We start from the raw sequence: 12,020 nt of genomic DNA, 5'->3' as shown, positions 1-12,020 counted from the left end.
AGAACAAAGTTTCCTCCGAGTGTCATGACTGCCAGTCCATATTCTCCTGGGACTTTTATTGTGACAGTCACCATAATAACAATCCAACTTGGTGGTCTGTCCACTAGAATGTTCTCTCAGTGTTCATGTTTAGAGCTCATTGTTCTCTGCTGTGTGTGTGTGTGTGTGTGTGTGTGTGTGTGTGTGTGTGTGTGTGCGTGCGTGCGTGCGTGCGTGCGTGCGTGCGTGCGTGTGTGTGCGCGTGCGTGCGTGTAAACCTGAAACTTCTCTGAAACAAAAACACCAAAATGAGGCGTTTTCACTTGAAAAGTAGTTTTTATATTCACCTTCACGTCTCAAACTTTCTGAGGAGTTTCCAGGCTTTCACTTTGGGAAATTATAAGATTTACGGAGGGGGGATGTCCATAGCCCCCTTGTGACGTCACTGTGCACCGTATTTCCTGTGTATGGCGTCACGAGCAGCCTGAAGGCTTTTCTCATGTTTCAGCAGCTCTCCGACCTCCTTCCCGGGAAAAATGATGCTGCATCATTTCAGAGAGAAACAAAACAGGATTCTCCTTCCTCCATTTCTCTGTAAAGGGTGAGGAAGAGGAGGAGGAGGAAGGAGGGGGGGGGGGCGAGCGTGCGCCCTCAGCAGACACTCAAGCGCTAAAGACACACGGCTCATCCGCTCGCCTCCCCATTGACGTCAGTCCGGTATCACATGAACGAGCGCGGACCAATCGGGCGCAGCGCACAGAGAGCGAGAGAAAGAGAGCGAGCTGGCTCCTTCAGCAGCGAGGAAAAGAGCGAATAAAGACGGAAACCGTTCCCGGCAGCCCGTGACGAGCAGCAGAGCCCCGCCGAGGAGCCCACAGCCGCCGCCGACATTCGGTCCGTCTCCCGGGCCGCGCCTCGCCGTGGATTACAGCGCGTTTGGCACCGGAGCGCACGCAGCGGATCAGGCCATGGCCCTAACAGATTGAGTAGCTCCTCGGTGGCAGCGGCAGCAGGAGGAGGAGGAGGAGAGGAGAGGAGGAAGAGAGGAGAGGAGGAGAGGAGGAGGGGGGAGGCGAGACGCGCACCGTGGAGGAGATTCTGGCTCTTTGTACGCGCTGAAAAATGGTGGATTATTATTTGTCCTGTGTCATAAAATCTTGCTGTCGGTGGCGTCAGTGAGCCGAGGTCGAGTCGCAGCGGTCGGTCGGTCGTGTGGTCGGTAGCTCCCCCCCCCCCCCTCCAGCTTGGTCTGTTTCCCCTCTTTTACGCACATACATGTCGGATCGTCGTGCCCCCTCCGCTCCTTGACAGCAACATTTGGAAACAATAAACTGTTGGATTACCGGACTATGGATTTCACCAGCGGAGGAGGAGGAGGAGGAGGAGGTGGCGGAGGAGGAGGAGGAGAGCTGCACAACAACCAGTTCTATCAGTGCGAGGAGAACAAGCCGCTCCTGGGGGAGATGTCCGAGGGGAACAACAACACCAAGCCGGGCGCGGGGCCGGCCAAGAGGTCGCTGCACCACTGCAGCAGCAGCGGCATGCGCTACAAGCTGCTGCACGAGGGCGACATCCAGGTGTGCGTGGTCAAACACCCCCGCACCTTCCTCAGCAAGATCCTCACCTCCAAGTTCCTGCGCAGGTGGGAGCCGCACCACCTCACGCTCACCGACAGCAGCCTGACATCCGCCACGGTGAGTCCCGGTGTGTGTGTGTGTGTGTGTGTGTGTGTGTGTGTGTGTGTGTGTGTGTGTGTGTGTGTGTGTGTGTGTGTGTGTGTGTGTGTGTGTGTGTGACACAGAGATGCTGCGTCTTTGCATTCCTCAGCCCGCCGCTGTTCGCCTCTTCTTGTCTGGACGCGCAGCCACATTACGCGCAGTCTGTTGTTGACGCAGTTTACAAGAAAAGGCCGCTAGTCACCGCGTTTCCACGGCCCGTTCGCCTCATCATCCGGACCCCCCCACACCACCCTCCCTCCATCCCTCCATCCTCCCTACACCTCCATCACTTCTCTCCTCCCGGTGTGAGATCAGCTCATCACTTGCTCACGTGTTTACAGGAAAACGCTTTCGGCCGTTTTTACAGAACCGCTTCAGGTGAAAACGCATTTTACTTTCAGAAAAGTTTCACGTTTGTCAGGTACTGTTTTAAAAACCATGTCTGTTTCCATGGAAACGGCAAACCCATGTGGTTAGTTTGTTGGTCCACATGGAGACGGAGCGTTTCCACAAAGTCTTGTTTTCACTGGTAAACAAGACTTTTTGGAACCAGTGAAATGGTGCCGTGGAAACCTTTAATGAAAACGTTCCTTTGATGTGGTGAAGAATCTACATCCAAAACCAATAACCACGACTAAAGATGACTACAAACTCCACATGAAGCCTTCTGCTGCAGAATACTGTGAAATGTTGGGAAAAAAATGACAATCACAAGTTGAAAAATCAACATTTTCTCTCTCAGTTGTACCATTTTCTTGATGTTCTGGCAGATTGGAGCCTCTTGCAGGCCGAGTTTCTGCCGTTTCCATGGAGACGGAGTCAAAGCATTTCTCAAAAAAGCTTCCTCCATGGAAGCCGTTTCCAAAAAGTCTCATTTTCAGTGACTCGGAGCAGCATTGTGGTGTAAACAGCCTCTGAAAAGACGAGTACTGATGTGGGGTGATTCCAACGACCTGCCAGTTTCCTTTGTTTTGGGATCAACAGTCGCATCATGAGTCTAAATCAACATGTCAGGCGACTCTTTTTTAAATGAATGAAGCACGACATCAGAGTTTTGCTTGTTTCCTTTATGCTGATATTTTCTGTTTCATCAAAACTTTACTTTTTAAAAGTCTTATGTCAAAATCTGTTTATTATATATATATATAATATAGTTCTAACCTTGTTTATTGACACATTTTTTTTATTTTAGAATAAGATAGATATTTAATTGTGAAGCCGATATTAGTGAATGCTAATGTTGTGAATTTGAATGAATAAAAAACCGCTCTGGTTTATCTCGACAGTGTTTAAACAATCTTCTAAACATTTGTTCATTTTTACTAATTAGGTTGAAACAGAGATGGTTTTTGTTTTGGGCCTCATTCCCGCTCAAACAGAATCGCCGATATTTCCTTTCAGTGCCAATATCAGAAACTTCTAACGACTTTTTTTAATCTACAATGGGAACAAAGGAATAATAAACTAGAGCTACACTTGGTAGAGCGTATGGTTTCACCAATGGCGCATGTGTTTGTAGAACTGAGTTAGCATCGCTAGCATGGTAGCCATCAGCTCATGTCGATGCTAACTAGCCTGTCAGGTAGCTCCATCACTGTGAAGCACTGAGCGTCTCCATGGCAACAGACGCTGATCTCCTTTGATCTCTCCTCCACGAGGAGCCGCTCCTCCTCTCTGTTTGATTCTCTCAGTTTATTCAGAAACGTTTAGTCGTTAACGTCCCAGAGTCTAACGATCGGTCCTTGATGACGACAACTCGTCCCTGAAGCAGATGAAAACATAACCTACTAACCCTAACCATAACCTTTTTGCGCGACTTTTGTTGGCGAAGCTAATAATAATAATAATTTTCTTTTTGTCTATTATACTGATATATTCCAGATCTTTTAACCAGATACTTGTGTAATTGGTTACTTATTAACGCTGATACCTCCTCATTGTTAGTTTTTTATTTGTTTGTTCGGATTCCTGGATTATTAGATAAACCTGCAGTGAGGGTGATTCCTCCAAAGTCCTGGGTGTTTTTCTGTGGCAGTTACAGCGCCCCCTGTAGTCCTGACTTATGTACTCCGTCATTTTGAGTCGTTTTGGTGCAGTTGCAGCAGTTACTGCACACGGACGAAGAGAATCTGACTCGATGACTCAATTTGAGAACCTCGTTGTTCTTGTGATTGAAAACAATGAACCAAGACCACGTAGAGAAAAGTTCCCGCACCTTGTCACCACGTTGTCCTGCGTCTCCTCGGGCTGCGGTCGTTGGTTTGGTCTCCTCCATCCGTCCTTCTCTGTGGTTCACCGTGTTAAAGTGGAACCTGTTCATATTGAACTGAGTCTCTGCTGGGCCGGCGTGGCTCAGTGGGTCGCCTTGTCGTCTCCCAATCGGAAGGTTGTAGGTTTGATTCCCATCCCCACCTGACGAGACACCGAACCCCAAACGGGTTGACAGCGTCCTGCGTGGCAGCAGCCTCCATTGGTGTGTGAGAGTGATTAATGATCTGAAACGCTTCACGCCTGCTCACACAGTTGGAATTCACTCTATAGGAGCAGTGAAATCTTTTCACATTCAATGTCAGGCCGCGCCGCTTCAGCCAAATCGCGGCGATATCTTTGGTCCTGCGTCCGTTCACCCAGATCGCAGCGCCGCAGGTCAAACTCAGCGTCAGGTTCTTAAAACAAACCCACGTTCCTGTCAGGGCGGCGCTGCGAGGCCCCATGAGGCCGTCACTCCGCTCCACCGGCGAGCCCTCAATTATTCAGAGATCTTCTCCTGTTGGCCTCCCAGAATAAAACCCCCGCGGCGGGGGGTCCCGGGCCCCTTTTAGCTGCGTGACATGAAACCGGCTGAAGGTTGGCTGCACGTACCAAGAGACATCCAGAAAAATACGAGAACGTCGTCAAAATAAATCACAAATAGAGGCAATGAAACACCCAAATGACAAATCATGTAACGTCTAAGAAAAACAAACAGATTTAATTCGATTATATTTCAACCTGAAATCACAAAGAGATGAAAGCAGAGCGACAAAACTTTAAATTCAACTCTTCTGTGTATTGAAGAATCAATCAAAATACTCAGTTCTCACTTTTTAACTGTATGAAAACAAATACACAGAATGACATATATATATATATATATATATATATATATATATATATGTCATCATTTATAGCTTGTATTCTATTCTAACACTGTAGGGTACTACTGTTCTAAAACAATGCACTATTTACATTGGTCTATTTTATATTTACATATATATACATATATATATATATATATATATATATATATATGTATAAAACTGAGCACCATCATTAGAAATTAGTTACTCACTGAGAAGTTTTCACCGATGACGAAAGTAAAAAGTAATTTCAAAGTGGTTTGGTAAAAATAAATCATTGGGATTTTTCTGACAGAAATGATGTTTGTTTACCTGAAGACCTCAAACGCAGGTGAATTTTAAGTTTCTTGTTGCTGGGATCTGCTCACAGTGACGCTCACAAGCCACTTCCTAATGAACACATGGGAACTACTGTCAAGTATTTATTCAAGGTGTTTTGAATTCGCAGTAACAATACTCAGTGATGAGATAAAAAGCTCCACTTTCATGTAAACACTCCCAATTTTGAAATATTCCACGTTAAATTAAGCTCCCGTTTATTTTCACTTCAGATAAGTTTTGCGTTCACATGGCAACGTTTTGAAAATGACACCCGTTTACACAGGTATCAAATAACGTAGTTTTCATGTTGGGCCACTAGTTGGTGCTGTTGGTTATTTTTGCAATTAAACCACGCACACACACACACACACGCAGTAGAGAACAATGTTGTGTTTTATGTTGTTTCCACAGTCAAAAAAAAAAAAAAAAGTTCCACCTTCAGAGTCGCTTTCTAAAAGTTGCCTTTCTAGTGACTCGGTAAACAAGACACCCACAACGCAACAACAGGTCTCTGTTTTCACCTGAAAACGTTGTGTGTAAACAAGGCTTAAAATAAAGGCTTTGTTTCCATGACAACGGGCATCATGGTGACTCTTTACAGATGTTTTTTTAAAGTGTGTGTATACATACATTCTTGTTCTTGATACAAAGTGAGGACGGGAAGTGTTTAACCATTAGCGTGAGGACACGTCTCAAAGTGGAGACTGTTTGGTAATCCCTCACTTTTTCTTTGAAATCACCCCCCCCCCCCCCTTTTTTTTTTTTCATCTTCTTGTATTCTGAAGCCAGTGAGCTGATTGGACCAAGGGTGTCCAACAGGAGGTTCAAGGGCTAAGCAGCCCGCCAGAGGCTCCAATCCCACCAAACCACCAAGCAAAGAAAACATATATTTTTAAACAAATTTCTGAACAGTAGTGGACACGACACAACAGTGAGACCGGAGCCGGGATATCGGTGGTCGTGCCATTAAAGCTAGCGACCTGGTTGCTGTGGAACTAGCCTCAAAGTCAGGCTGTCAAAACGTGCATCATGTAACAGATCAAACTGTGGCTTTATGTTGAGATTATTACTGATTATTAATTTTCTGGACTGATTTCTGAAAATATCCACATTTTCATCTCGTATCCTCTGTGCCACAACAGAGAAAACCTTCATACTTTAAATTTAAAGGTTATCTTGCCACTATTTTACTGGTCCTGAAAACTAAAATGAATTCGACACCCTGTATTAGACTCAAACTAACACCGGCCAATCAGAGTCAACTTCAGGCTGCTCTGTCCCTCATCTGATGCCGTTTAAGTCATGAAATAGATCTTAATATTTTAAATTGTATCCTAATTAACCAGTAAATAGCTGTGCAGAATATGTTGGTGATTTCCTGAGTGAATATATTGATATAGTGATATTGTTTTGTCTCATGCTTGAGATTTTCCTTCAGGCTAATTTCTAATAATTTTAGATAATAACTCTTTTTAACTCTCCTCCTTGTCATAGATGGACCAAGGAGGCTGAGACAAACTGTGAATTCACAGTAACACACAATGCTCAGTGCTAAATGGACATATTCTACTTCTTACATCGCTTTGGTTAGTTTCTGGTTGCTTTGGTGTGTGTGTGTGTGTGTGTGTGTGTGTGTGTGTGTGTGTGTGTGTGTGTGTGTGTGTGTGTGTGTGTGTGTGTGTGTGTGTGTGTGTGTGTGTGTGTGTGTGTGTGTGTGTGTGTGTGTGTGTGTGTGTGTGAACTGTCGGAGGCTCTTTTATTGATTTGTGGTTCCTTCGAACTTTGGCCAGTCAACACGAGGCCGGCGAAGCTTCCAGGAAATCACGGCTCGCAGGCAGCCTCACTTCTGTGTTCGTGAAGTCACATTTTATTCATCTCAACAATGTTTGCGGCTCTTCGACGTCTTCCTCATTGAAGCTCCCCCGGGTTACTGTGGAGCAACTGGGAATACCTGCAGCTCAGACACAGTCGCAGTGTTTCTACCTTCACTGTGTGACTTTAATGCTCAATGACGATATTCGACGCCTCCAGAAAGCTTGTTGATCCTATTTGTTAGTGGTGAATATGAATATGAAGCTCGCAGGTTGGAAGTGTCCCACGAGACGCTCCAGTCCGGCCAAACCACCGAGCAAATAGGAGCAATTAAAAAAATTAAGAGTAGCGACACAATATAGATCAAAAATCAATTTTAAATACATTAACAGAAAAGCCTTTCATTTTCAGATTAAAATGGCTCATAACATTAATAATCAATCATTTTCATTTTCTTCTTCAAGACTGCTCCTTCTGTGACTCAATTAAAATGAAAAAGAACATTTTCAAAAGACGTCCCAGCAAACAGTTAACAAGGTTCAATTTGAAATGTCAAATTTGAAATTTAAAATGAATTTTTTTCATTTCAAAGGTTTTTGCTGCATCATCTGACTCATAAATAGAAATGAATGATAAATCATCCAAACTGTATTTTCATGTTCTTCTTTAAGTTGCACATTTCATGACACAACTAAGAAGAATAAACAAAAAGCAGATTGTGTTTTTGTTTTCAACAAAAAAGAAAGGTTTCAAATTCAATCGGACTTGGTGGCCGAGCTGAGACGTGGCGACGCTGCCACGGACGAAAGGCGCGTCGCTCTGAGTGACGGGAAAAAGGGACGGGAATGAAATGTAAAAGATAACTTCTGAAGTCGCTCTAAAAGGTGTGGCGCGATTATGAGACTGAATCAATGGCATGAAAACGAAGGAGGAGAATTCAAAAAACAGATGCAACAGAAAAATCCGCCAAGAGGCTCAACAACGAGCAGCGACCGGCGGAAACCTTGAATCAATCCGACGCTCCGGATAAACAAACGTCTCTGACGGCCGCAGCTCATTTCTGCCTCTTTAATTCTCCGCCAGTCGTTTTCAAGACGCTTCGGGAAATTCTGAACTGTTTTCATTTCTGTTTTCCGCCACAGGAAGTTCCTGTTAAAGAGACTTTTGACTCGTCTGAACAAAGAAAAACACTAAAGATTCTTCAATTTATGATCACCAGTAGTTCCAGTTTGAACAATGTCCTTCGCCTTTTCACGCTTTTAATTATAATCTTTAATCAACGTGGAATTCCAACCTCAAGGATGCAGGGAATTCAGAACGTGACCTCCTGTTCTCTAAACAACGAGTCATAATTCTAACCTTGAATAGTCCCTAAGTTTTAAAAGAACTTAAGTCCAATCTGAAGGAGTTAAGGACTTTAAGAACCTGCTTCTTCGGGCTGAAAACAACTCAGGAATTCCACCTTAAAAGGCCAGGAATTCCACCTTAAAAGGCCATACTTTACAGATTCTACTCATTCACTCTGAAGCGAACTGGGAATTCCCACGTTAAAGGGACAAAGTCTTTGTTCTTATTGCCCATTTACTGAGCACGTGCAGAACAACTAGTGACTAATGGCGTGATATGCAGGCACCGTGGCGGCATTTTCAAAAAGTTGTGTTTTCATGGCTCCGAGTTACGAAAACGAGTGGATCCAAAAAACTGTCCTCACTCCCGGGGGTCTGTTCCCACCACACCGGCGCTCAGATTCCTTTATACCGGCTCACAAGGTGGATCGGCTCTTTGACGCTCCTGATTCCTCCCCACAAAGACAGGCAGAGTCTTCGGAGCGCTGCCACTGTGCACCTCCGCCGAGGTAAATAGTTCTGTCCACGAACGAGCAACAAACACGGCGGCCTCCGTCGTGGCCTGACTCCCAGACCGTGTTCTAGTTTTATCGTCCAAATCCGTAGTTTTATAATTCCGTTTCATGTCAGATTCTCTCAGCTGTGGTAAGGTTTAGAGCGTTTTGTTCTCTGCACACGTCTGTGTGGTTTCATTACCTAAACACACAACAGCGCCCCCCCGTGGCCCGGCAGACTAACTACATGGTGTTAGTTTGTCTGCTGCTGCCGTGGAAACACTTGTCTGAGGTCGAGGTGCCGTCAACTGGAACGTTGTTGTGTGTGTGTGTGTGTGTGTGTGTGTGTGTGTGTGTGTGTGTGTGTGTGTGTGTGTGTGTGTGTGTGTGGTATACGGTTGTGTTTGACTTCACGTTATATTAGCACCGGAGCGGCGGCGGCAGTTTGCAGTTTTCTGTCGCTTGTTTTCCTTCTTGTTGCTGTTTGGTCTCATTTCTCTCTTTATTTTGAAACTCTGGATCTTCAGTGGATCAGACTTGTGGCGGGTCGGTGCTGACGGAAGGAATCAGTTATTTAGGATCAAAGGAGAACGTCTTCTGCTCCACTTTAAGAATACAGAGATCAACACTCGTTACTGGAGATACTTTTAAATCTTTATTTTTAATCATTGAATTCTGGAATATTTTATATTCAGTTTTTCCTATTGTGACATTTTAAAGTCATTTTACAAGTAATCTGAATAATCCGATGCTCTATAATATGATGTTAGAGGAGGATCAAATATAATCTAAGCAAGAAGAGAAGAAAAGCCTAAAGTGAGAAATGAGACCAAAGTATGGATTGATCAGGGTGACGTGGTGAACGGAGGTCAGACGGTCGTTGGACCTGCGGCGCCGAACGCTGATGTTTGGTTCTCGGAGGAGTTTCTGCAGGAATCCGTCCACGGCGGCGAGTGTTTGACCTCTGCAGCTGCAGAACAGCTCTTCCTCTAAAAATGGAGAAGTGGAGCGGCTCGCCGTTGAGGAAGTGACTCTGTGACGCCGACCGGTGAGCGAGCGCTCGCCGCACGGTGACGGGAACCGGCGGGCGTCCGTCTGTGTGATGCACGTAAACACAGAGCCCGTCCACCGAGGCTCCTGGAAGGAATCCAGACGTGACGGCCGACGACGAACACAGAGACAGAAATGAGGAAGATCAATAAAATACAGTCAGAACTGGTTCGCTGGAGAAAATCCAATATATATTTCAAAATAACGGACTTCCTGTTGAGTTTTCGGTTTGTGTGTAACAGACTTCTTTGTGCGTCTTGGGATGTGACGGAGGTGTACCGGTGTTCGTAGCTCTTGGTGAAATCAGATTCTGGGGCTGCTTTTTTCAAATTTTGCAGGTGGCGCCGTTGAGCCATTCCGTCACGTGTGTGATTCCCCCAAATTATAAACATTTTCAGATGCTGACTGTGCAAAGTGTCGCAAAACGTTATGTATATTTAGGCCTTCAAAAACACATTGGATATGCAGGATTATTAATATTATTAATGTTGTTGTTGTTGATGATAATAATCCCCTGGGTGTCACTGGGGTCCTAATCTGCAAAAAAAATGAAATAAAATGAGCAAAAGGACCGAAGATGAGAGGAAACAGGTGTGATGGAGAGCTGATAACCTCAATAACATGAAGAATGAGAACATTGGAGACGAAAGTGAATAAAGAAATGTGAGTAGAGAACATGTGACCCAGATATGATGCAACATGAACAAAAACACAGAATCAAGCCGGAATCAGAAGAAATGACTCATGGCGGAACATAAAAAAACAGACGCAAAATATCTGAAATATATGAAATGAGAAGCAAATCAGAGAAAAGGGACAGAAAATCCAGCAAATAAATAGAATGTCACTTATTATGTGCAAAAACAGCTGGAAATGAGGAAAATACAGAATAAAGTAGTGACGTCACGATCCGATCGGTAGATAGCGGATCGGGGCCGATATCGGTGATTTGTGAGTCATCGGGAATCGGTAAATCCAGCCGATCACCCCGCCGATCGAAAAAAAAAAAAAAGAAGAAGAAACGCGGTCCACTACGTCACCTAATGACCAGAACAATCAGGGACTAGAAGCTCGGGTGGAGCTGCAGAAGCTAGAAGCAGGTGGAGCGGGGCCATAGACCTATAAAACTAGAGTTATATGTAGTGAGTTATGTGTTTATGTGCAGAAGTCTATTTCTACATTTCTATGTGGTCTGTCTTCTTCTCGGCTTTTGTTGTGTTTGGTGAGTCACAGCGCCCCTACAGGCCTGGCATGTGTACTACATGCCCTGAAGCCTGGTGTTGAGCCGTGTTCATAGTGAGGGGTGGACGGAGGTTTGGGAGAAGGACAGGGAGGACAAAGATCGTTTTATCGTCGTGTGGATGTTCCTCAGTTTACAACAACAACTAAAGAAAAAGCCTTAAATTAAAAAAAAAAGCTTTAAAATAAAGGATTTTAAAATAAAGGATTATAAAATAAAGGATTATAAAATAAAGGATTTTAAAATAAAGGCTCAGTCCCCACAGGGCAGCGATATGGTGAAACAAGAACCCAGAAGGTTCCTCTAGTTGGAAGGGAGACTGGGATATTCTGAATAATACTAGTAATAATATGGTACTTTTGTCAAACAGGTTTTACCACTTTGAAGTGGAATGAAGTGTTTATAATTCACATTGAAATGTAAATGTTTAGTGACATTCAGGTCAAACCTCTCATACTGCTTTAAGGTAAACTGGAATTTAATACACAAAGAAGTTACATTGGAGCCTGAGAGTATTTATAGATAATAGAGTTTTACAATAATTTCTAGGTAAACAAAGCTTCTGCCAGTAGTGCTTTTAGCTTCAGACATCTTAGTCGCTCCAAAAATACACTATTGAGTATCTTTGCAATAGTAGTGTGAGTATCGGATCGGGAAAGTATCGGTATCGGCCGATACTCAATTCTGAAAAATCGGATCGGTATCGGGGCAAAAAAGTGTGATCGAGACGTCCCGAATTTAAATGTATGAATTGACTAAATAATGTGCAAAATGTGCAGCGATTAATGGAACCTGAGGCGACGAGGTCCAAACGGAGTCGTTATAAGATGAAAATCAAGAAAAATGGGAAGCAAATCAAAAATCAGCTGCGATGAGAAACAGAGACAGAAAATAATGAGGATCCATAAAGATCATTGATGACGTGCAAAAAAAAGATTCAA

At 44.2% G+C, this 12,020-nt stretch overlaps 1 protein-coding gene across 1 annotated transcript in view; it reads left to right on the top strand.

Moving 5' to 3' along the window:
• Positions 1–727: 727 nt before the first annotated feature.
• Positions 728–12,020, top strand: part of cmip (c-Maf inducing protein) — a gene marked incomplete at its 3' end in the record, with an annotated part of 24,451 nt that continues 13,158 nt past the window's right edge. The window contains exon 1 of the mRNA XM_080474482.1: positions 728–1,673. Coding sequence (XP_080330608.1) covers positions 1,329–1,673 — 345 coding nt within the window. The 5' untranslated portion in view covers positions 728–1,328. The remainder of the gene's footprint in view (positions 1,674–12,020) is intronic.

This window comes from Lipophrys pholis (genome assembly GCF_963383615.2).
Source record: "Lipophrys pholis genome assembly, chromosome: 11".
In the NCBI taxonomy this organism is placed as follows: Eukaryota; Metazoa; Chordata; class Actinopteri; order Blenniiformes; family Blenniidae; genus Lipophrys; species Lipophrys pholis.
This window is presented reverse-complemented; position numbering and strand designations above follow the sequence as displayed.